Source organism: Schistocerca piceifrons, chromosome 7, assembly GCF_021461385.2.
Source record: "Schistocerca piceifrons isolate TAMUIC-IGC-003096 chromosome 7, iqSchPice1.1, whole genome shotgun sequence".
Classification (NCBI taxonomy): domain Eukaryota; kingdom Metazoa; phylum Arthropoda; class Insecta; order Orthoptera; family Acrididae; genus Schistocerca; species Schistocerca piceifrons.
The window spans coordinates 329123222-329150484 of record NC_060144.1 but is presented as its reverse complement, the minus strand read 5'-3'; the positions used below and the strand labels follow the sequence as shown (position 1 = coordinate 329150484).

The window sequence follows — 27263 nt, the reverse complement described above, 5'->3', positions numbered from 1 at the left end:
GAGACGCCCATGGACGTTGCACCGTCCTCCCCTTCCCCAACTCCCGACGGGAAGTTGAAACGAAAGGGGAAACACGACGAAGAGGGTGGGAAGCTGTGCTCCGACGTGATACCCTTCCCTGACCGCAGCAAAACCCCTACCTGTTCGCCCAGGTAGAAGGGGTAAAGAAGCCCTCGCTACCTCACAAGCCGGTGGACTTCCGTGGCGGACAGAGAGCAATCATGCTTGAGTTCGCCACGAGAAAGGACCTCAACGTCATCAACGCGAACCCCGTATTCACGCCGTGCGACTGGGAATACATCCTGGAAGACGCAGTCGCACGGCTGAGGAACGAGGTTCGCGACGGCGAACGACAGCTCACAGCAGAGCTGGAGACAGCTATCCAGCAAGCCTCGCGCGAGGCAATGAAGACGCAGAAGAACAAAGTCCACCGCTAGCATGTTCGCATGCTAGCAGCCAGGTGACATGGACAACCCACGCCAGGACCAACCATCAAGAGAGGAAACACCATCAGACACCCAGCAAGGAACAGGAGGATAGGCCATAACAGGCCAGAACTCCAACAACCTCGGGCCAAGGATAAGGCCCGTCACGTTAGCGTCAGCGTCAGCCAAACATACAGGAACGCTTAAAACTCACATACATCAAACCCACTAGAGGCTTGCTGCACTTTCTTACTGGGCATGGATCCTACCCGACATATTTGAGTCGGTTCGGGAAAAGGGCAACACCAGCGAGTGACTGTGGAGCAGTGCAGGGCACTCCAGACCATGTGGTGTACGAGTGTCCCCTCTTCGACGACGTTGCATAACAATATAGGGAACAACTGCCGAATAACGATACGCGCCACTTGCTCAGCCATGAAAACACTTTTAACGTCCTGAATCACCTAGCAGATGCGATCTCAGGTAAAGTCCTCAAAGAGTACCTAAGAAACAACCAATGAAAAAACACCAGACTTAACACGTACATCCTCCCTGTTCCGTCGGGACGTGGACTTGGCCAGCCGCCTCACGGCTGGAACCCGCCAGGTTTTCGGATTAGGTTGGGGGGGGGGGGGGGGGTAGTACATCATCACCGGATTTGACAAAGCACCGATTACGACATTAGATATAGACTAGTTATAGGTTCAGATTAGGATAATAACATTAGTATAGATCTGCAGCGACCAAGTCATCGGCTAGCCCAGTGCCAGGGGCAATCCTACTGGGATTAGCTCAGTGGGGAAGGCCAGTAATTATAGGTTTGTATCTTCTTCTGGCACACCCGTGACGCTGCAGGTAGAGTAGTCATAGTAACTTGTTAAAAGTAGTATCAAAGTCTAACAGTAGAATAATCCCCATAGTGGTGAAGGATCACAGAATTAACCTGTATTTTTAAAAATAACAATAGCTGCAGATTGTACATTGTAATAGTTAAAAATAGGACCTACTAATGTATTTAGGTAGTAGGTTAAATTGTATCATAATAATGATTGAATAAAGAAATTTAAAAAAAAATCTAAAGGCTGTCAGTTCAACTAAATACCTTGGACTTACAATGACGAACAACTAAAATTGGAACCATCATATAGACAATGTTATGGGGAAGACAAACAGAAGACTGCGTTTTGTTGGCAGAACACTTAAAAGATGCAACTGATGTACTAAAGAGACTATAATACTACGCTTGTTCGTGCTCTGCTGGTGTATTTCTGTGCGACTTGGGATCTGTATTAGATAGGACTGACGGAGGGCATCGAAAAAGTTTAAAGAAGGGCAGTTCGTTTTTTATTATCGCGAAATATGGGAGAGTGTGTCACGGAAGTGATAGGCGAATTGGTGTGGCAATCATTAAAACAAAGGCGTTTCTCATTACGGTGAAATCTTTTCACGAATTTTTGATCACCAATGTTCTCTTCCAAATGCGAAAATACTTCGTTGACGCCCACCTCTATAGGGAGAAATTATCATTGTAATAAAATAGTATAAAGCAGAGCTCGGGCGGTAAGATTTAATTGTTCGTTTTTCCCACGCGCTGTCCTAGAGTGGAACAGTAGAGAAACAGTCTGAAGGTGGGTCGATGAGCCCACTGCCAGGCACTTAAATGTGAATTGCAGAGTAGTCATGTAGATGTGGATGTAGCGCGTAGAAATTTATCTGGTAAGCGAAAGTGTTTTGAGACATCGTCAATCATTCACAAGACGTCAGGAATTTTCGAGAGAGTGTGCCATTCACTTCTTCCTCAACATCAACATTGATGTTGAAGACAGGAATTTTGAGGATTTTCTGTAAGAAAATGTTACTTTAGAGAAAAGGTGGTGTAAAATCTTAATTGCTCTGTTCTTCTTCAACGTTGTCGTAATGCACACTTACTGATCTTCAGTACTTTATTCGAAAAAGTTTATTCATGTTTTCTGTACATTAACAAAAACTGATACTGTGGCCTTTACATTTATAACATTCCACCTAAGAATACAGTATGCCGACTATCTTACTGTAACGCTGTTCCTGCTGTACAGCGTTTTATCTTGAAAAATTAATGGCATTAAGGTGTTTCTAGAGCATTCGATTTAATAGTCAAGTTTTACCAGCAGACAACACAAAAACTTGACCAGTGATGGATTGGAATTAAAAGTTTAAAATAACTTACGGGAATGCAGCCGAGTGACGTAGTCGATCACCGCCAATACGACAGAAGCACACCCTTACCGAGCGAGGTAGCACAGAGGTTAGCACACTGACTCCTGTTCTGGAGGACGACGGTTCAAACCCGCGTCCGGCGTCCAGGTTTAGATTTCTCGTGATTTCCTTAAATCGCGTAAGGCAAACGACGGGATGGATCCTTTGAAAGGGCACGGCCAATTTCCTTCTTCAAATGGTACAAATAGCTCTGAGCACTATGCGACTTAACATCTAAGGTCATCAGTCGCCTAGAACTTAGAACTAATTAAACCTAACTAACCTAAGGACATCACACACATCCATGCCCGAGTCAGGATTCGAACCTGCGACCGTAGCGGTCGCGCGGTGTCAGACTGCAGCGCCTAGAACCGCTCGGCCACCCCGGGCGGCTAGGACGTTAAAGACCAATCTCCTCCTCCTCCATGAGCACACCGTGAGATTTACACGCAAAACCACAGCACGTAAGCGCTGTGCAAGAGAATTTCAAACCTCGGTTTTCAGAGAAACTCCACAAGAATCAGAAAACACACACACACACACACACACACACACACACAGAGAGAGAGAGAGAGAGAGAGAGAGAGAGAGAGAGAGAGAGAGAGACAAAAACTACGAGCTCTACTCGTAAGGTTAGGATGACCTGCGTTAAGACAATGTTCTGCAGTGGTGCAATTTAAAATGTACTTAGCTTTGACTTTTCACAGTATCTTCGGCTGATTTATTTAGTAACTGTGCTCTTCAGCATAACAGGTCTTAGTTGAGGCATGTTTGTTCAATTTCACAAATCACCGTTGGCTGTTTTATGGCCGTATCTCCACAACGGTGCATCTGAGACTTGCGATTATTTTTCTGGATTCGACGCCCTCTAACCTGCTCTGACCGTAATATCAATTTGTTTTCCTCCATCGTGTAATTTGTGAGCTATATCGGTTCAACAACAATTCCTTAGTGTAAGCCCATCGTTACCTTGCCTAAAGACTTCTCTGCGTCAAAAACCACTTGCTGGATTCTGTTTGCTCTAAAATAATTATTTGTGTATTTTTAATTCATTTTTCACGATAAAACGGCGTTTCATGATATATCAGCTGCTGGACAAGATTCCGCTGATTTCTAAATCTATATCTGCATGTATGCTCAGCAAATCACCTTGCAATGTGTGGCGGAGGGTACATCGTGTACCACTGCCACTTTCATCCTTTCCTGTTCCGCTAGCGTATGGATCGCGGGAAGAATGATTGCTGGTAAGCCTCCGTGCCGGCTCAAATCTCTCTAATTTTATCTTCATTGGCGTTTCACAAGTTATATTGCCCCACCTAGGGGCAGTAAAATTTCGCTTTTACAAATGTTGACCGTCAGGAACTGTGTGCATTGCGTTTAGTTACAGTTAAGTGTTATTCTGCTCTTTGAAAGCCGTGTACTGTTAATATTGACTATCCTATTAGCTACATCAGTGCTATTACATTGCTCGTGTTTCGCAATAACACTTGTCGTCTGCAAAAAGAAAATTCTGTGTGTCATCTGCCATGTTTAGTGGTAGCTCATTGAAATATTCACGAAAAGCAATGATCCAGCATATGGCCTTATACTACTTCCCCTTCCCGCCCCCCTCCCCCTTCCTCGCAAATTTACATGACCCTAGTAAGATTTCGACCTCTTCCCTGTTTGTTGAGACTGGAGAGCAACTTTTTACGTCCCAATTTCCATATGTGAAGTGAACCATTGTGGAGCTCTTCCTTAATCCCATAATGTTCCAATTTACCGAAAAGTATTCTATGGTCCACCCAATCAAATGACTCTATTAAATCGAAGAAAATACTTACATTCATCAGCCTACCGTTCAAGCTTGCTAGTACCTCACACACAAAAGAATAAATAGCAATACAGAAGAATCTATGCTGATACAGTTTATGATCATGATGTTGTTGGAGTGCCCCAGGGAAGTGTGGTAGGTCCGCTGCTGTTTTCTGTCTACAGAAATGATCTTTTGGATAGGGTGGATAGCAATGTGCGGCTGTTTGCTGATGATGCTGTGGTGTACGGGAAGGTGTCGTTGTTGAGTGACTATAGGAGGATACAAGATGACTTGGACAGGATTTGTGATTGGTGTAAAGAATGGCAGCTAACTCTAAATATAGATAAATGTAAATTAATGCAGATGGATAGGAAAAAGAATCCTGTAATGTCTGAATACTCCATTAGTAGTGTACCGCTGGACACAGTCACGTCGATTAAATATTTGGGCGTAACCTTGAAGAGAGATATGAAGTGGGACAAGCATGTAATGGCAGTTGTGGGGAAGGCGGATAGTCGTCTTCGGTTCATTGGTAGAATTTTAGGAAGATGTGGTTCATCTGTAAAGGGGACCGCTTATGAAACACTAATACGACCTATTCTTGAGTACTGCTCGACCGTTTGGGATCCCTATCAGGTCGGATTGAGGGAGGACATAGAAGCAATTCAGAGGCGGGCTGCTAGATTTGTTACTGGTAGATTTGATCATCACGCGAGTCGAACGGAAATGCTTCAGGAGTTCGGGTGGGAGTCCCTAGAGGAAAGGAGGCGTTCTTTTCGTGAATCGCAACTGAGGAAATTTAGAGAACCAGCATTTGAGGCTGACGGCAGTACAGTTTTACTGCCGCCGACTTATATTTCGCGGAAAGACCACAAAGATAAGATAAGAGAAATTAGGGCTCGTACAGAGGCATATAGGCAGTCATTTTTCCCTCGTTCTGTTTGGGAGTGAAACAGGGAGAGAAGATGCTAGTTGTGGTACGAGGTACTCTCCGCCACGCACCGTATGGTGGATTGCGAAGTATGTATGTAGATGTAGATGTAGATCCTGAATTATTCAGTAAAACTTTCTGCATTCTTTTTGTTCTGTATCACGTTATCCATTGGTTAGCTATACGCTACGGTCAAAAGTTTTAGATCACCAAATCACAAGTATGGATTTGTGATTAAAACAGAGATTTCGTTTTGAGTGTTCTATAATGTTTCCTTTCTGATGGTAAGTACAAACATTTAAAGACTAAACGCCTGTATTGTGTAGTTGACAGCTTGTACGCATACAGGGGCGCCGATGGTTATCCACAACAGCACTGACGCGCCTTCACCTAAAAGGTTTCCATTCGACGAAGCCTCGTTCCTTCAGCCGTCTGTGTAGCAATCACTTCGTATGAGTTTGCATTACACTGTCTGCAGCTAGCTGTGTGTTTGTATACCTTATCACGTTCGCACCGTACTACCTCCTGGTGCGACGCGAGCACGAGACTGAAGCCGAAAACGCTTGCAGGTCAGCAACTGGAAGCAGTTAATTCAATAAATTATCTGGGAGTAGGCATTATGAGTGATTTAAAATGGAATGACCATATAAAGTTGATCGTCGGTAAAGCAGATGCCAGACTGAGATTCATTGGAAGAATTCTAAGGAAATGCAATCCGAAAACAAAGGAAGTAGGTTACAGTACGCTTGTTCGCCCACTGCTTGGATACTGCTCAGCAGTGTGGGATCCGTACCAGATAGGGTTGATAGAAGAGATAGAGAAGATCCAACGGAGAGCAGCGCGCTTCGTTACAGGATCATTTAGTAATCGCGAAAGCGTTACGGAGATGATAGATAAACTCCAGTGGAAGACTCTGCAGTAGAGAAACTCAGTAGCTTGGTACGGGCTTTTGTTGAAGTTTCGAGAACATACTTTCACCTAGGAGTCAAGCAGTATATTGCTCCCTCCTACGTATATCTCGCGAAGAGACCATGAGAATAAAATAATAGAGATTAGAACCCACACAGAGGCATACCGACAATCTTTCTTTCCACGAACAATACGAGACTGGAATAGAAGGGAGAACCGATAGAAGTACTCAAAGTACCCTCCGCCACACACCGTCAAGTGGCTTGCGGAGTATGGATGTAGATGTAGATGTAGTTGAAGTTGTAGAACTAGTTGGAAATATTACTGTCTGTACTAGGCTGTAAGATTGAAGTAAATCCATTAACATCCTTTTGTCTGGGGAATTAGTCATGTAGTTTTTATTGAAGTCCCTACACAAAATCAACCTCTGTTCTATCTTGGGAGCCGAGCGTAGCATAGTGTTAAGTCTGGAGAGGAAGGGCCTGCCCTTTGAACTGGGGGATCTGTAGAGGCCCCCAATAAAACGTTTTTTTCCTCGGAAATTAAAAATCTTCTGCACAGTCTACAGATATTTGACCATTATCGTGTTTTGATCTTTCAACTCTCTCAGATGAGACATTACGGTTGGCATAACTGGCCACTCCTCCCTTCTACAACGAAGTTCGTGCGAGAAACCAGATAAGCTATACCCTTCCACGGGAAGCTTAGGCACTTCATCCCCTGTAAATGACGCTCTGAGATATAAATAATGTTAGTGTACCAAAGAATTTATATTCCCACGTCAGACGCGCCTACTATTGTCGCCAGAAAGCAGGATGATCACATGAAGTGAAGATGACAGCTTCACAATAGTGAGCGCTATTAGTAGTGTGGTTTGCAGAAACAAAATCGCCGATTATTGAACAAAGAAATTATCGTAGGTTTTCTGAAACATTCTGGGGTGCACGTCATAGTGTTTCGGAAGAGACAGTGGAGGACATCAGACAAGCGTTTCTCAGAAGCCCACGTAAGTCAATTCTGCAGACATCTAGACAAGTTAATGTACCCCAGCAACGTTGCATTGTATACTATACCGGCGTCTTCGTGTGTATACTTACAAAGTGCAAATTCTGCAACATCTAATCCTGAATGACAAACCATGCTAACAACAATTTGCTACGGATATAGTGAAGCATTTGACATGGCTGCCAGCTTCCTGGAATGATGTTTATTATCAGATGCGGCAACCTCTCATGTTTCAGGAAAGGTTAATCTGCGTGATGTTCGGATTTTGGGCTCACAACATCTGCATGCTATCGTTGAACATGTTCGTGGTAGCCCTGAACTGAATGTGTGGTGTGGACTAACTGTTCTTCTTTCCAGAAAACATAGTAAATGGGTCGTTGTGTCTCGACATGTTGGAGAATTTTTTTTTTTTATCCTCAGATGCAAGACTTGCACTTGACATCATCTGTTAACAAGATGGAGATCCACTGGATTGGACAACAACTGTTCATGAGATCCTGGATACGAAATTCCGCAATTGCCAGATCAGATGGAGAGGACACAGTGCCTGGCTTTCGTAATCCCCTGACATTACTCCACTGGATTGCTTCTTGTGGGGAGTCATGAAGGACTGTATGCATCCTACCAAAGTGGATAATATTCCTGTGTTGCATCATGCCACTGACGCGATTGCAACAGTGACAGATGATATTTTATGAAGAACAGGGCAAGAAATGTAATACAGACGCCATATTGTTCATGTTACAAATGGTTAACAGGCAGAGGTGTACTGATGATTATTAAATGAACTAGCCTTTTCCCCATGTCTTTGCCTGTGTATTTGCCTGCCCCACGCATAACCCCTTCCTCCCCTCTCTCTGTCCATTCCCTGCTCTGTCCATCTCAACCTGTCCCCAGCCATGCTCATGGGCACATGTAGCCCCTGCGATACAGTTCAATAAATCAGGCTGATACTACTCCCCCAACACACCTGTCATGCAGGGCAGGCTAGACGTCAGTGGCACAAAAATAATTTATTTGAGCATGATGTACAAGCTGCCATGGGAAGCAGATCAGTAAATCAGGCAAATACTACTCCAACAGGGCAGCCTACATTTCGGGCTTCGAAAACCGTTTCATAGCCATGACATGAAGGCTGCCCTGCAGAACAGTTTGGTTTGGCAGGGTAATATTGTTCCCACATAACATACCTGTTTTGCATGGTAGCCTCTATGCCAGGGGCTAGAAAACACGATTTTGCCCATGTCGCTGCCCCTATTGGAACTAGGAGGCTATAAACTTTGCAGTGCTGATACTCGTGAAGCCTGCTGTTTCTGTGCCAAATGTGGCTGAAATCAATCCAGAGGTTGGGAGGGGGGGGGGGGGGGGGGGGAGATCCTCAGTGTACACGCAGACACTCTGCTTTACACTTGCTGGCGTTTAAAAACCTCCAAAACGATGTAAGATGATGCTGAGACAAGTAATTCAAGACACAGGGGTTGCAAATTCCGGGAAATACCCGTAAAGTGGATCACAAATATTGAGTGTATCACATCAGCAGATCCCATATCTCGCTGCGTGAGCAATGGTTGGGTTTGTCGATCCTGTCCTCGCCTATAGGGGGCAGTGCTAGACATTGCCGCAATAGAGTACTCTGTTTTCGTTCTTGCATTATCCAGTGTGATACAGAAGTGCTCGTAGTAGTGGTAATACAATACTGCAGTGAAAAGGTTTACATTTACGAAAAGAGAGGAGCCCAGTGGAGTGATGTGTAGCACTTCCCCCTACTAGCGAGAACAGGAACGACAAGCCCAACTGCTGTACATGCGACGAGGCACGACATGGTGATGTAACATTTTCAACATTTGTGATCCACTTTTAGGCCATTTTCGGACCTTTTTGGCTCCGCGTGTCTGATAATAAATTACTTGCCTCAGCGTCATCTATGTCCCTTTGGGGGTTTTTAAACGTTAATGAGAACCACCCTGTATATGTAACAGATTTTTGACATGCCCTAGCATATCGTGCAATTTCATTATCACGTCGTCCGTCCCCAGTAGCTGACTGGTCAGCGCGACGGACTGTCAATCCAAAGGGCCCGGGCTCTATTCTCGGCTGAGTCGGAGATTTTCTCCGCTAAAGGACTGGGTGTTGTGTTGTCCTAATCATCATCATCATCATCATCATTTCATCCCCATCGACGCGCAAGTCGCCGAAGTGGCGTCAAATCGAAAGACTTGCACCAGGCGAGCGGTCTACCCGACGGGAGGTCCTCGTCACACGCCACTATTATTATTATCACATCTACTGCATATTTTCTTTTCTTCTGGGCCTTTGAAATGTGAGAGAGTTGAAAAGGACACCCTGTATTATGAGCAGTCTTGGCCTTATAACACTACTTTATTGTGAGCACGACGGTACTTTTACGTCTGAAAAGCGATCCGTCGAGAACACTGGGCAGTTTACTGTTTGCTATAATACGGCTGTCACGTGTTTCGTGATCCGCAGCCGACGCCCCCGAAGAAGCCGCCGCGGCGCAACCTGTCGGTGTCGCCGACGCACGCGACGCCGCCGGCGCTGATGAGCCTGTCGGCGGACAGCGGCGGGTGCCGCGCGCCGCAGGGCCACAACTACGAGTACCTGTACCTGGCGCGCAGCGGCCGCAGCCACGGCGACCTGCGGCGCGGCCGCTCGGCCGATCAGTACGTCGACATGCGGCCGCCGGTGGCGCTGCTCGCCACCTCGGCGCACGAGGCGGGCGCCGGCGGGCTGCCGCTGCTGCGCGCCCAGAACCCGCGCCGCAAGCTGCGCCGCAGCCACCACTACGAGAACTACGAGCCGCCCGCGACCGCCGCCGCGCCCGTCACCGTGTACGCGGGCGGCGGCCGGGGGCGGCTGGCGGCGGCGGCGGCGCGGGACCGCGAGGCGGAGGACGGCAGCCTGGCCGACGCCGAGGACGCGGCCGCGGGCGCCGACGAGCCGGCCGGCTCCACGTTCGTGTCCAACGCCTACATCACGCTGCGGCCGTCGCAGGAGAGCCTGGTGGACGCGGGGGCGGAGGCGGCGGGCGCGCGGCCCGTGCAGACGCCGCTCAGCCCCACGCACTACCAGCAGCCGCCCACGCCCGACCACCCGCCGCCGTCGGCGCTGCAGGCCGAACGCAGCATACACGAACGCATCCGGCCGCTCTCCCAGGTATCGCTCGAGTTCCTCTGCGACGTCTGACGACCCCCTCTGTCCGCCCCGCACTATCCCCACTCTTCCTAGGCGCCACAGCCACCCAACTGTTCCTTACCACACTGCTGTCAAGTAACGTGCTGGCGAAACCGAGTACTTCACACTACCTTAAGGAAACACAGAGACAGTCTTGTAAAGTTACTTTAATGTGTTTATGGATTCTTTCGTCACGTATTGCTACGAGGGAACTACAAATATTAAGTTACACATTATTATGGCAAGCCAAGTAATCTTTATTGAATGCTGCATTGCACTACAAAGTGACACGGATACGTAATACTGTTTTTCAGCGTAGTCACAAAGTCTCTGTGAAGGTCGGTCGGTCTCAAAGTCTTTCCTCCTAGCCGAAAAATCTGTAACTGCTGCGAATAAGCTCCGCGATGCCTTAACAATATCATTTGTTATATATATATCAAGACATGTCCGAAAGAACAGATACCATCTTAGTGTATATATATAGTTAAGGCTCAGCGGCCACTTGACCATCTTCTTCTTAAGTGCGAATGCACAAACAGTGCCCGAACTTTACGGAAATCGGCAACGCGCCGCGAGTAATGAGTGTAATGGGCGGGGGCACTACGAATGTAGTGCGGGACAATACGTTGAGAATTTGGTTTTCGCGGGAGGCGTGCCAGAGATAAATCCCTGCAGTCGCGCTGTCCTCTGTGTCCTCGGTGGCTCAGATGGATAGAGCGTCTGCCATGTAAGCAGGAGATCCCGGGTTCGAGTCCCGGTCGGGGCACACATTTTCATCTGTCCCCGTTGACGTATGTCAACGCCTGTAAGCACCTAAGGGTGTTCATTTCATTGTAATATCATTTGTGTTCGATGCCGATGGCCTTCCTTCCCGACCATCCTCAGCCACTTCTACATCTACATCTATTCTCTGCCAACCACTGTAAAGTATGTGGCATAGGGTACTGAGCGCGAGAAAAATCATCGTTTAAATGCTACTGTGCCTGCTGTAATTAATCTAAACTTACCCTCACCATCCGTCTGGGAGCTATATGTGAGGATTGTAGTGTATTCCTAGAGCCATCATTTAAAGCCTGCTCTTGAAACATTGTGAGTAGACTTTCTCGGGATAGTTTCAGTCCATCTTCAAGAGTCTGCCAGTTCAGTTTTGTATGAGCTTGGTTAAATTGTTGGCACCTTGTCACTACGACTGGACTAGATGTTCGATTTGGTCCCGCCATAATTTCGTGGTGAATCCACGTGGAATTCAGACGTTTTGCCCACAACAATCGTATTGTTCCGCTTTGGAGTACGTTTCCGGCTGCATGAACAATTGGTATGAAACGAATGGAAAGGAAACGGAATGGAGATGGGAAAGAGAAAGGAAGGAAATAATGACCTCCAACCGCACAGTGCATTGCGCCAATGCAACGGCAAGACAAAAATTTGTCCCCAGAACAGTTGTCTTAACCGCCTCGGCCATCCGAACACGCTTTCCGTCACACAAAAATTCCCAACTTACTACTCGCCACTTTGCAACGACCTCTTTCCATTAGCCCCTACTTCCAGATTTCTGATTCCCGTAGGAGTTCAGGCGTTGGTTGTGCATTCACACTGAAACTTGCTCATCAAGCAGCCGTCGCGCCCGTACTATTATAGATTTCAGTGGTGTCTGTCATGTCGGACATGTCCTACAGAACACACACCGCTCGTGTATACATTTCCAGATGCCGCACACTCTGATGCACCTGTTATCAGTACCACAGCAGAACTGCGTGTACAGGAAACGCAGAACGTGACTCTTTTCCGACAATGCGTCACTATCGTTGCCCAGTGGTCTTATTGTGCAACGACATATGTAACCTACTTTTTGAAGTCCCCTCGTCGAACAATTTCATATTTAAGGTTACAAAACAAAGTAACCGCGTTTTGGTTTCACTTCGGATTTCGGCCGACTGGACCGTCATCAGGAAGCAACTTACTGGCATCAACTAGAGACACATGTGTGACGGACACCAAGTATTAAAGACACTATCAACTCACAGAATCTGTGGTCATGACATCACATGTGGAATCTCAAATCGATAGCTCACTTGGATCATGCACCTAACTGTTAAATTACAGAGTGAATAGTCACTCGGCAGCGGAGTGTGCTCTGCTATGAACGCTGACAGATCAAAACTGTATCCAGGACCGGGACGCTTAACTCGAGAGCTTTGCCTTTCACATGCAAGTGCTCAATCCACTAAGCTCTGAGCTAACCAAACACAACTCACGACCAACCCCACAGCCTTAGTTCCGCCAGTACCCCAATAGTCATTAGTCGTGCCTTGTATGGCTGAGTCAGCAGAGCATTTGCCGGCGAGAGGCAAAGGCCCCAGGTTGGAGACCCCGTTGTGCATATAGTTTTAATCTGCCACGAAGTTCAATATTTAATTACAGTTTATAATACGAGTAAAATCTAATATCGTAACTAAAGAAACCATGTAAAATTAAAACATACAACTTGTATCAATGTTACATAGTCTGTCTGCCAACTGAAGTGTGAGCAGTCGACTCCCCACACTTCCCCTACCACACTATATCATAAGGAGCGAACTACACTCTATTTCCAAAGGCTATACTGACCTTCCGGAGCGCCCATTCAAAACCAGTGGCGACGCAGTGCACAGACATGGCTGGATAGTATTTATTTTCCATAAATCACAAAACGCTGCACTGCAATATTAGAAAGGAAACTGATTTTTAGAGGTCCTGCACGTCAGTTTTAGGTTCTTCTGGGAAAGACCATTTTTCTTCCACAAGCGCTGCTCGCTCTTCTGCTTACAGACGCACCATTCTAGGGATTGTAAGGAAAACAAAGTAAGGTATAATGACAATTCTATTGTGGTACACGTTTGTGGAGATGAATGTGATCATTGAACTTATAGCCTTGTGTATTGTGTGTATTGAACCGGGGACCTAGAAACGACGGAGAGGCTTCGTCCCGCCGTAGCACTCACTGGTTGACAATCGTTCAACAGGCCACAGTAGTCCACCCACCTCAACGCCGCCCCACAACGAACCCAGGGTTATTGTGCGGATCGGCCCCCACCCCTGGGAACGTCTCATACCAGACGAGTGTAACCCCAAATGTTTGCATGGTAGAGTAATTATGGTGTACGCGTACATGGAGACAGTGTTTGCGCAGCAATCGCCGACGTAGTGTAACTGAGCGGAATAAGGGGAACCAGCCCGCATTCGCCGAGGCAGATGGAAAACCGCCTTAAGAACCATCCACAGGCTGGCCGGCACACCGGTCCTCGACACAAATCCGCCGGGCGGGTTCGTGCCGGGGACCGGCACGCTTTCCCGCTCGGGAAGCAGCGCGTTAGACCGCGCGGCTATCCGGGCGGGCACTCACAACCTTAGTATTACATTCATACAACGTGTGTCTCTTCATTTTTTGTGTTCATTATGCTCTGTGTTTGACATAACCCATCTTGCAAATAGTAATTTAAAATGCATGGTGCATAAGAGCAGCGACGAGCGCTGGATTTGACATTTCTCGCGTAATTTCTTGACCAAATACTCTGTGTCTTGATAGTATCTTTGTTCCCAATGTTTGATTTTCTACACTCTAGTGTCCCTCGTGGACACTGGTCAGTTGTTTCCTGTCAATGGTCCAATAAGCCAAAAACAGGTTCTAAGGAAACAAGTATTAGTGATAGAAGAGAAGTCTGTTTTTTGACATATTTCACCCTTGGGTCACAAAAATATCATAACCGGCTTCGACTTATTAGCATGTTATCATCAGACGTTCTGTGAAAAAAATAAAAAAAATAAAAAGGGATAGTAAACAACTACGATACATTATGTTACGGGCCACTCTTAGGTTGAGGAATTACTTACGTAACGTACTCATTTACATACGCTTGAGTGCTTTCCAGTTTTTTACAATTCCTCTTTTATTTCTTCTTACACAGAACGCCTAATAATGATTTCATAATAAGTCGAAACCTATAATGACACCGTGATCTGAGACCAAAATATTAAATAAAAAACTTTCATGTTGCTTCTCAGGTACCTCCTGACTCATGTAATGTTATATTTCGCTCGTATAGTGGAAGCAGATCGTTGATTTGTAGCGTTTGGAGCTGAATCCCCACCAAGGTTTCATTTCTGGTGTCGCTCGTTTGTTAATGCCAGACATTCGCGGCGGAAATGTTGAAAATGTGAAGGACGAAAAGTTTTTCACCTGTCTGCTCACAGTGGACATACGTTGGGTTCACTGTTACTGCTCAGAAACTAAAGAAAGAAATGCACAATGGAAAACACGTTCCCCCACCACCAAAGAAGACTAGATTCATCGTCGCTGACAATTGAAGACAGTATTTCTCCTGATTTTGATTGTGATCTCCATGTGATTTCTGGACTTTTTCCCGGCGTTGTAGATACGAAGTCTATTTATTTGATGATGTTGAAATTGCTTGAATAGTACCGCTTCATTCTTGTAAAATCTTCTGATCCGGCCGTCTTCCCGAGGCTTTCTTGCAGCAGTGGCTGCACACTGTGCCACACAGTCAAAATTTCGCTAATTTGAGGACAGTATTTTCCGCGTTTATCGGCATAGCTGTCGATGATCAGCTATTGAATTACTTCTACGTGATTGGTGGAAGCGATCAGCGGTATCCAAGTGGCTGGAGGGCGTGAAATAGTGACCATCAGTTGGCGTAAGTTTTACAGTACGCCAATTGTGCGGCCGGTTCTTGAAATAAGACCTCAACAAGAAGGCAGGATCGGAAGAGTCAACAAGAACTGTGCGGTAACAGTACCCAAAAACATTTAACATCATCTATAACGGGTGCGAAACCTACGTTTTCCTATTTTTTGTGTGCAACAAGCATAACAGTTCCATATTCGTGGACAATGTTTTAAAGAGTAGACTTGTCTTTGCCAGAGGCTGCGTATTAGGGCGATGAAAGTTCTCGTTTCGTGTACGCTGGCCAGATGGGCTTTCAGCACGTTAGAGATCTTAGCTTCTGCACTTGTCGAGGACAAGTAGCCTACTCGCTGAAATGTTCTACAAAAGAATCTTCTACGGAGATAGTGAAACCAGCAATATCAGGCGACATCATGACTCGACCCTTTCGCGACGCCTTTTTTTTATTTTCTCCCTCGGAGCTACATTCTTCTGGTATTTCAGCATCGACTATGTTACTTACGTCACTGGTGGATAGAAGTAAGCCCTTGCCTCTTGGTGACTGCCAAGATAACCTGAGACCGATGCAAGATGAATAGGCACTTCTATAATTTTTAACCGTTAAACACGCTGTTTATCTGATTAAAAAATGAATCCTGCAAATAGTGTTCATAAAGTCAGCACCACCTCTCTCTTTGTGACACTCCCTTTGCACAGCAGTGCACTGGCATTGGTCTTAAGCTTCATAAACAATTCGTAGCTGATTGGCGCTGATGAGTTGTGAGGCGCCTTTCTCTTCGTGAAAATAACGGCTCTGCTCTGAATGCACCAATTCTCCGTCATTTCTTCAAACTAACATCAAGTGCGTGCCTTCATTATTTTGTTCTCGTAAGCAATCAGCAAGTGTCCACAGGTGTGTGACAGGTGCCACATTGCCATTCATTCCCATTTATGCACTTATTTATCGCCCTTAAACATACTGATGGAATATAGCAAATTACGAGGTATTGTTTCTTGACCTTCCTCTAGTTATCTTGAAGTTATGCCTCATAATTTAACGAAGATCTTATTAGTCCTAATGCCAGTCTTTGTTTTTCTGTAACAGTCTTGTTTTAAGAAGCCATCTTGGCCCAGCACCTATCCCTCAAGCTCTTCTGCACAAATTATGTTACTCATTAGGCTCTGTAATGTTAGAGAAAGGGATATTGATGAGGAATACTCGGCAGGAAGCTAGATGTAAAGTAAATGAAATGGCCATCCAAATTCATCAAAAAACTTAGGCTGCTTGGACGTAAAAAGTATGCATGAAAAATTGCACAGCGATAGAACTCCAAGACTGACGAGGACGAGACAGTCGAACGGTGAATTGCGTTGTTGCAGTCTGAACTTACTCTGGAAACAGTCTTTCAAATCCCAGCAGAAGTAATCCGTCAAAAACGCCGCCAGTACCGATACGATCTTTCATATGGAGCCTAGCGCTATCGCTATTGCCAGCCATTCTTATTGCGTATTATTAAAATTTTAATTGAAAATTAGTAGTAAGTTTCAATTACGTTGTTCAGTGAATAGCAGTGCATGTGAAAGAAACACATGATTTTTCACTACAGTTATTAACACTCAGTATTAAATTCTGTGATAGCGTAGCGGCTCTTGTCTCCATGATGTTTACATTCTGCGTTCGACGGATCTGCCTTGTTGGTATGCTGACATTGGACACACACGTTACAAAATTGTCTTCTTTGTGGCACAGTACGGTGTCTGAAACTAGCTTTATGACTTCTAAATGTGCCGCGAACTAAAATAACATTGACTCAAGGCCGATTTTCATTTGACATTTTGTGGATGTTCTTGAGCGTGACTCAGCAGCAGCAATGGTAAAAATTGAAATTGTACCCACATACTTCCACAAGCCATTTAATTAACTATCAAAATTAACGACAAACTGAAAAAAATACTAGATTTGTAACTCTTTTCTGTGCCAGCGAGTGTGGTTGTGAAACGGTTAGGATAATAGTGGTGTATGAATGCATTGTCTCATAACGATATAAATTAATGAAATTTTCTCCAGCGTAGAGCCACGTCATTTAGTTAAATTTAAACGAGTTTTCGGTTAATTGAATGCTCCGGCTCCACCGTCAAGTCACCACTTGACAACTGCCAGGGAACAGTCGTCCGGAAGCTCATTAATATCTAATTCCTACAGTCTTCTTCACAATAATTGGGATTCAGTTCACAGTGCAGCCACAGATTTAGTCCTTCCGTGGTTTCTCCCGGTCACTTTTTTGACGAGGCCAGGCCACAGTTGCACGCCGTTCTCCATCCTCCTCGCCCCACTCGCCCCATTCTCCTTCACCTTCCCCCCATCGTTCCCGCTTCCTTGCCCTATTGTTTCTCCCCTCCCTTCCTTCCCCCATTATTTGTCCTATCCGAACGTCACCGTCGAACTCAATGTGGACGAGACGATAAACCGTAGCCTTTATCTTTTCCTACCTCCACTCCTCTACCGACTAACAGATCTTTTCTGCTTTAACTGCAGAGCGTGATTACTAACGAAAACCTGCTAAAGTTGACAAGTGGTCTTCTGTAATTACTCTAAGAAATTTGTAACGTTTCTTCTGTTTAATTTAACTTCTGTGACAAGTAATTTTCTTGTGGAACTATCATGTTTGTTGAATGTCGGAACATAGAAAAACTAACTCCGGTCTTGCGATTTTTTCAGAAAACATGTAACAGTGATGAAGAAGTTCATAATTTGGATCCCAAAAGACAGCATGATTTTCGAAGGCTGTCGATCTGATCACCGCGTCCGACACCGCTTCTCGGCCGTTGTCAAGCAGACGAGAAACATGTTTCGGATGTAGTTTTAAATTTTAAGGCAGTTTCGTTAGCATGGTAGAATGTCGTCGACAGCTGATATACAAGCGAACTGGTTTGTGCAGCAAGTTGCTATTCTTAACTGTTCGTCATGCAGTTGCCACAGAGATGGGGCAAACCGTCGTCTGTCTGTCTCTAATTTAGTAGCTGTCAAGGCTAAAAGAGTTTACTTACTTAACTCACTACTTCCTGTAAGATACTTTGCTTACTGGTTACTGTCACTAGCAGACCAATACGCAGTTGAGGACTCTATTTCTCTTTGTCTCTTTTAAGTATCAGGTTACTTTCGAATAACAAAGTAGATTGTTAGAAACACCAAAAGACAACCTTTTGCTAAAAAGGTGCTTGCTAACCAGTTTCGATAACTACCATCATTTCAGTAGCCAACCACGAAAAACACCAAAAATAAAGGCGTATTTTTGCATATAACAAACATTTTCGGGCTTCTTATTAACTCATATAAAGTATAACAAAATAATCGATGTAACTTAGAAAATGCAGCGGAAGGTGACCCAAACCTGAAAAGGTGCTTCTGGAATGAAACGAAATACCGTGTTGTGCAGAAGACTGCATCTTTCCTTGTTCCGTTAAATCATCGTAAACGAGAATGTTTCTTTAGGAAATCCAACTTAAATATGTGTTGATTAATGTCCATTTCATAGTGTGTAGCTTCAGTATGCGACACTTAATGTGCTTTATGGAAGAGAAATATGTTTTTTTAGTATATAGACAGCTGAACACAGTACGATTATCCTGGACAAAATGTAAAATGCATTTTAGAAGGAATAGGACGGCAAGTAAATGTAGGAGTACCTGAATCAAGAAGAAAATTGTTGGTGATCACTTCGTGACTCTCGGGAAGAAGTACTGGAAAAATAGCAGTTTATCAAATTAATGTACCTGCGACATATTAATTTCACGTGTATGATATTTTAGGGTTTATTCGAGACAGCAATACAAATCACGGCAGAGGAGGCATAATTTAAAATATACGCTGGCATGAATTTTACTTGCCGTTTCTTGTACGGTAGTATGCTCAGAAGTTGCCGTTATTGTTAGACTTGTCGCGTAGATTCCAATATCGCGGCATCAATTTGTTACAAAACACTGTTTTCTCATATTTCATAACTGATGACTGTATTTCAATGAAAAGAGAAAAAGTCGATGACATATTTCTTCTCTCTTACTTTCTTTCTACCTTTCGAGAAATCGATGTGTGTGTCGAGATTGTGGAATTTCGACACAAACTGTTCTCTCTGTTTCGATGTAATTACAAACTATGAAGGCAACGTTAATCTGGTTCCCCGTCCACTGTAAGGAAAGCCTTACACCGTTGTCCACACTAACGCATAAATTTTTCCTTCCCCCAAATTCGCTTCATTAGTGTATCTTCGTCGCCGTTACTTAAGACTGCAATAAGCGGCAGCTAACTAAACGAAGTACTAAAAGGACAGATAATCATTTCCCAGTTAACCTGAAGAAGATAAATTCTTGTACGTTAGCGCAACTACTTTAGGTAATATTTCCTTTTCATTCATGGGGAGGTCTTCACACCTCGGTTTTCAGCACATGCGCACATCATTAGTTTACAGATTTCTTACTTCGCATGCTTTCATTTCTTTTTGGCTTGTACAGTGGGGTTATGAAATTTTACTAATAATTTGGCACGCTATTCTATTCTGTACCTTAATTTGTATCGGTACACGAATGGTCCTAATCTGCATGAGATGCTTTGTTTCACTCAATCAAGGCACTTTCGATCGACTCGATCTGAAGCTTGAACACCATAAACCGCCTATTACGTGTTACCGTGTATTTGTGTGGGATATTTTACAATTTCGCGCGATCTTTCGCAAGATACTATAGTCCGTTCCATGAACGATGGCGGTTCGCGCATATCGAGGCCCAGACGAGGATTGTACTGTTGACGATTCCTTCCGCTTGAGGAAAGTGTATATCCTGCAAATTATGTCTCTCGCTTGCTAATGTGGAATGTATTACTTACAACCACCATCAGCGATGACAACTCGCAAAATATGGAATAAAAATTCACTAAACAAATCGCTACGATCACGTTTAATGCTCGCATTAGCGACGGCATGCAGAGCAGAGTGCTCAGAACACTTCTGTACGCTCATTGGCTGTCGGGAAGGCGTGACGAACCTAAACTCGACCGCAATCGTCCGTGACTCCAACTACAACGCTCTAAGCGACAAGGGTACCTGGACTTGCGTTCAGGAGGGCAGCGGCTTCAGTTCCCGTCCATCCATCCATATTCATGTTTTCGTCGTTTCTCTAAATTTATCAGGATAGGACCCGAAATGGCTTCTTTGAAAAGGACACTGTCTATTTCCTTCCCCACTCAGAACTTCAGCTCTGATAACTTAGTCGTCGACAGGACGTTAGACCCTAACCTTCCTTTTAGTCATGTGGCTCTCAGATTGGTGCAAGCCTTTCGATTTGATGCCACTTCCTCACCTTGCGGTGACCGCTATTGTTTATTTTATTTGGTAGACTTTCATTTGGAATGTGGAGTTGGAGCGGATTCTTTCGACACCTTCCCACAAAAGCCCTCTATGGTGATCACAGTGAATCAAACCTCACCACTTTAGTGGCTGTGAACGCTAACCGCTTAATCACTAACTCAGTCAGTACCTTAATTTTCCACCGAAGGGGAAAACAGAGTAGGCTACGACATAGACGCACCCACATTAGCTTCAGAATTCGATCGTTGGACGTTTTGGTTGGCGGCAAATCGTCTAAGCTACTACAGCTAAACGTCGATGAATCGGTCATTGACGAGGTTCCTAAGTTCACGCACACCCTTCTGTCGTGTAACTGAGGGTCTACTCTGATGTTAACACATGTTCTACTTAATCTTCGTTAACCGTAGAAGAGGCAAAAACGGTTATATTCATATATTTCATTTGGCGATTCGTTTCACAAATTGGCACTCACCGAGAACGAAAACAGTGCGTGAGAATATTTAAGCCCGTGTGCCGTGTTAGGTGGATAAGTTCCACAACTGTTTACAATACAGAGTAACAAAAGCAATAAATGATATCACAGTCAGGCACTTCACAGGCATATTTATTTGGAGCATCGCGTTCCATAAGACATCATTCATGGCCGAGTTTCATACGCACGTGAAATATTTCAAGTCTCGTAGCCTAGTGTGCATTTGGGGTGACATATTTCCGCATTCCGATTCAGACGACTATTCGAGAGAGCTCCCATCACAAAATTCAGATTTTATTTATGGAGTCCAAATGCCAGTATGTTGTCAAATGAAAAGTTGATTCGAAGTGCCTTTTTTTTGCTTCCATGTTACATTACTAACTTTATTTACGTTTATGTAAGCATTGCATCTGCAGACTAAAACGGAACTTGCAGAATTTGTGATACAATTTGTTTTATAATTAATGACAGTTACACGAGGATTTTTATCTGCTTATCAGTAACAGGACTGATAGTCTGCCAGTGTTCTCATACTGTCACCTTACCTTCTTTATGCTAAAATTAAGAAACATTTCCAACATTTTTTTAACGATTGTGAACTACAGCTATTAATTGTGTGATTTGTAGTAGAAATCTTGAGTCACTTGCTTTGTTGCTGATGTTCTATGTACAAATGAAGTATGTGTGTTTTCATCTTTCTATTTTTTTTATTTTTTGCACGTTTTGTGTAACTTTGATCGATGTATTGCAGTCAGAAGTACCAGTTTCTTAGTCAGTACACTTGAGATATTGTATTTAGTTCAAATTATTAGTTTTATAGCTTTAAACCTTGTGTTTTGTTTTGCACTATGTAATTGTTATCTAATTTTAAGATTACTTTTCTTGAGTTCCTGTTTTTAAAATTTTGATAATCTAAAATGTTTTCAGAATGCTCAAATGATGGTTTATAGCATGAGAATTGCTTGTTTGCATGTACTGTTTTGCATTTTTTGTTGACTGTTTGTTAAAATGTTAACAGTTATAATTAATAAACAGTATTATATTTTTTCCTATTTTATGATTCACTCCTATCCCCGAACATAACCATTACTGAAGATAATGTTTTTTTTGTACATTTGTGAGCTAGATAATCAACAATAGGAAACAGGGGGTACATCATGTCTCAGTTTTTCAGAATATCTTTAGTTTGTTTGCATTTGCTGATATAGTAACATACACTCCTGGAAATTGAAATAAGAACACCGTGAATTCATTGTCCCAGGAAGGGGAAACTTTATTGACACATTCCTGGAGTCAGATACATCACATGATCACACTGACAGAACCACAGGCACATAGACACAGGCAACAGAGCATGCACAATGTCGGCACTAGTACAGTGTATATCCACCTTTCGCAGCAATGCAGGCTGCTATTCTCCCATGGAGACGATCGTAGAGATGCTGGATGTAGTCCTGTGGAACGGCTTGCCATGCCATTTCCACCTGGCGCCTCAGTTGGACCAGCGTTCGTGCTGGACGTGCAGACCGCGTGAGACGACGCTTCATCCAGTCCCAAACATGCTCAATGGGGGACAGATCCGGAGATCTTGCTGGCCAGGGTAGTTGACTTACACCTTCTAGAGCACGTTGGGTGGCACGGGATACATGCGGACGTGCATTGTCCTGTTGGAACAGCAAGTTCCCTTGCCGGTCTAGGAATGGTAGAACGATGGGTTCGATGACGGTTTGGATGTACCGTGCACTATTCAGTGTCCCCTCGACGATCACCAGTGGTGTACGGCCAGTGTAGGAGATCGCTCCCCACACCATGATGCCGGGTGTTGGCCCTGTGTGCCTCGGTCGTATGCAGTCCTGATTGTGGCGCTCACCTGCACGGCGCCAAACACGCATACGACCATCATTGGCACCAAGGCAGAAGCGACTCTCATCGCTGAAGACGACACGTCTCCATTCGTCCTTCCATTCACGCCTGTCGCGACACCACTGGAGGCGGGCTGCACGATGTTGGGGCGTGAGCGGAAGACGGCCTAACGGTGTGCGGGACCGTAGCCCAGCTTCATGGAGACGGTTGCGAATGGTCCTCGCCGATACCCCAGGAGCAACAGAGTCCCTAATTTGCTGGGAAGTGGCGGTGCGGTCCCCTACGGCACTGCGTAGGATCCTACGGTCTTGGCGTGCATCCGTGCGTCGCTGCGGTCCGGTCCCAGGTCGACGGGCACGTGCACCTTCCGCCGACCACTGGCGACAACATCGATGTACTGTGGAGACCTCACGCCCCACGTGTTGAGCAATTCGGCGGTACGTCCACCCGGCCTCCCGCATGCCCACCATACGCCAACGCTCAAAGTCCGGCAACTGCACATACGGTTCACGTCCACGCTGTCGCGGCATGCTACCAGTGTTAAAGACTGCGATGGAGCTCCATATGCCACGGCAAACTGGCTGACACTGACGGCGGCGGTGCACAAATGCTGCGCAGCTAGCGCCATTCGACGGCCAACACCGCGGTTCCTGGTGTGTCCGCTGTGCCGTGCGTGTGATCATTGCTTGTACAGCCCTCTCGCAGTGTCCGGAGCAAGTATGGTGGGTCTGACACACCGGTGTCAATGTGTTCTTTTTTCCATTTCCAGGAGTGTAGATGATGACTGCAACTTCCCTGTTTGGCTTAATTGATTATTTCTTTATTTTTGCTTATGGGAAAAGCAGACCCATGTATTCTACAGTGAAAGATTGTTTTTGGTATTGTGTTTCACACTTTTAACAGTATCTTCAGTGGCAAGTAATTTGCATTTCATACAAAATTTCGAAGATGCCTTCACGATTTTGTCTTCACTGCATAAAAATGAGGCATGGTTGCATTCAGCACCTCAGAAATCGAAACTCAGGTAAATTTCTTGCAAAATGCAAATGAATGAATTGCTATATACTAAATTCAATACTGCAATTGGTTAATGTTTCTGATTTTCGAGACAAAGAGGCAGGAGCTGGACAAATCCATTATGTTTCATGTGGATGCTGATAATAACACTAAAACAGGAACAAAACATTAGAGTAGAAATACATGGTGTATAAATGGTGTTTCACAATTCTTATTACAGGTTTATAGACATTGTAGAGGGGACTTAGAAGAAGAGGTCCGCAGTGGTGGGATTGACTTTTTGAAACCATTTATACGGTTATGAAGGTTAAGATCCCAGACATCACCCACTGCAGCCATTCACCCTGGTGGACCCTCATTTGCAAGTAATAAGTGGAACAAAATTTTTGGTCTTTTGTGTGAACCTCAGTAATGTTAAAAAAGTTGCATTATGTTGCCTAGCATGTGGTGTAATAGGTAGGATTATAGGTTCATGCATACAAGGTCATGGGTTCGAGTCTTTTTAGGCACAATATTATTTTTTATTTTAAATCTTTAACGAAATCACTTTGATCATCATTTTTATTCCTTTAATTGATTTAAATGGAATTTTTGTATTTCCATTCCTTTGTCACATCATTTTAATCATAATATCAATTCCTTCATTTGCTCTCATTTTTCTTCGTATCATTCTTTTTCCACTCGAAATCTTTGTTCACAAGTTTTTAATTAATTTTATGTATTGGTTTCGATTCCATCTCTTCCATTTTATCATTCTGTTTTTTCATCCATGTTATTTTGTTCAGTTCATCTATTTTTCATTTTGCTTGAATTTCATTTTAATTACCAACCCTTCTTTCTTTGAAATCTTTACCTGCATTATTTTGACCATGTTGCAATAGGAACTTAGACTATGTTTTAAATGTTTGTATGACAGTTACCATGCAAAACAAATTGCACATCTGGTAAAGAAAAATACATTTCCCAACCATTGCACAGTCAATATAAATAGCTTATTTTGTCTTCATCAAACAATGGAAACTCCAGTTAGGAACTTGAACAATGAGTGGAAGGATAGATTGTTACTTACCATAAAGAATACACTTTATGTTGCAGACAGGCATAATTAAAAGACACTTACAAAAAGCTTTTTGCCACAGTCTGCACTTGCAAAAGTGGAACTCACAGCACTGACACCTAAAGCAAGCACACCTCACGCACACATGACTGCCAACTCTCGCAGCTCGAGGCCAGAATGCATGGGCTTGCTTGTGTGCGTGAGTGGTGTGTTTCTCTTATGATGGTGAAGGCTGTGGCCGAAAGCCTTATGTAAGCTTTTAATTGTGCCTGTCTGCAACTTAATGTGTCTTCTTTACAGTAAGTAGCAATATAATCTTTCCCTAGATTGTTGTTATTCTATCTTTTGTTTTTCTTATTGGTAGATCAGAATTTTCAAACAATTGAATATTATAATAAGTAAATATAATTAAATTCACATTCACAAAAATCTGACTGGAAAAAGAATGATATAAAAAAAATTAAAATGTTCGTATGGTGATTAAAATGATGTGGGACAGGAATAGAAATAGAACATTTCATTTAAACCTATTAACTGACTAAAAATAATGATCAAAGTCATTTCGATAAAGATTTTAAAATAAAAAATAGTGAAAGCACCTGATAAGATTCAAACCCACAACTTCCTGAATGTGAAGCTAATAACCTACCCATTACACCACACAGCAAGACAGTGAAATATGACTGTTTTAATGCTATTCAGTATCACCCAAAGTTACAAAATTTGTTTTCGTCAGTTACAAACAAGTGCCTACCAGGGTGAATGGCTGCAGGGTGTAATACCTAGTATCTTAACCAACATCACCGTGTATTTGGTTTCTAAAAGTCGATTCCACCCCTGAGGATCTCTCCTTGTTAGTAAATAAAGCTTAGATAAGGAATCTATATTCAGAAATGTGCCATTTGGATATAAAATAATTTTGAAGATTGAATCACTTGCAGATGTATTGAGGAGAGGGTACCATCTTCAGTGCTAGTTGTAATTATGACACTGTGTAGAGTTTTCATTTGACTATCACAAAGGCTGCAAGCAACTCATACATTCACAACTAGGAGGGTTGCCATGGACACACAATGTTGTCAACTTTGCAGAGGACATCATTTGTCATGTAGAGGAGAACCTTACGACAAGAACTCAAAACAGTGCCCATATCGTGAACTCTTGTAGAACCCAGAGGCTACATTTCATTGTCCCCACTGTGTCTGTACCATGAAGTAGGAAATTTGAAAGTGAACTGAACTCCAAACTTAATTTTACGTCCAAACCATAAATTAGCAGACATGAGTTCCTTATACAAATGTGGTCTAATAATGTAAGCCACCTTTTAGAACCCTTAGAATCGTGTAATCACACAATCCCACAATTTGTTATTCATATAAAATGGTGACCTCGCGGGGCAAGTACCATGACCCTCGGTGTGGAGAATATTAGTGCACTGTTGCAGCTAGTTTTTGTAGTTAAATAAAAATTTAAAAAGCAAGATGCAGACACAAGTTAAAAGCAAATTTGCACATCTCCTCTGTAAAGAGCCCTCTAATAATTCCTGAAGTCAATTGATTTACACTGTGGATTATGCAGTTATGTAGACATTATGTGTTTACGATGATTTCAGTTTGGCCCGATCCTGGCAAAAGGCTTTTTTTGCATTCAAGATATTACACAGTTCAAGTTAAGTCAACCATATACAGTATTAGCATGTACAAACATGAAACTTATCACGTAATTCTCACTTATCAGACAGGTTTACCAGAGGCCACTGTGATTTCACCATTCAATTAAGGGTTCTTAGTCTGGACCACAGTTTCAAGCAAAGCTAACCTATAAAAGCCTAAAAGTCATGTGTGCACATATATATATATATAAAACACATATTTTATTTTAACATTTTATTTGAAACAATACACTGTTGTTCTCTCCTCCTCCTGCTATTATGATTTGCTTGGCACTTGTTCGCTTTATAACTGTAACATGTAGTTTGGATCTTCAGGATCAATTTAAGATACACCAACTCTTGTGACAAAAGTGTTGTAATGTTTCATCTCAGCCAACCGGAGCAGGAATGCAGGCCATGTTGTTCTGTTCCCTTTTGGCAGGAGCTTATCTCTGCAGTAAGGGCAACCAGCACTTTACCTAATACTTTATCTAATCTGCAAGCATATGTCGTAAGTTTCTGGTAAGAAAATTTCAAATTCATTGTTAGACACATAGCAGAAGATACAAGGCAATGCAATTATTTTATAAGGATATTGGGATATGAAGTAACTGTGATTTATATGTCACTCTACATTGCTCTGTATATGTGCCAAGAAATGAAAGTGCAGTACTTTACCCATGATTAAAGG

The 27263-nt window shown here is 43.7% G+C and overlaps 1 protein-coding gene and 1 non-coding gene across 2 annotated transcripts in view; both read left to right on the top strand.

Annotated features, from left to right (window-relative positions):
* The window catches only part of LOC124805674 (ankyrin repeat and SAM domain-containing protein 1A-like), a 586984-nt gene that overhangs the window by 465249 nt on the left and 94472 nt on the right, over nucleotides 1-27263 (top strand). Inside the window, exons 10-11 of the mRNA XM_047266244.1 lie at nucleotides 9788-10177; nucleotides 10259-10474. Coding sequence (XP_047122200.1) covers nucleotides 9788-10177; nucleotides 10259-10474 — 606 coding nt within the window. The remainder of the gene's footprint in view (nucleotides 1-9787; nucleotides 10178-10258; nucleotides 10475-27263) is intronic.
* On the top strand, nucleotides 11185-11258 carry Trnat-ugu. Its single transcript has one exon. It is a non-coding gene; the product is annotated as a tRNA-Thr (tRNA).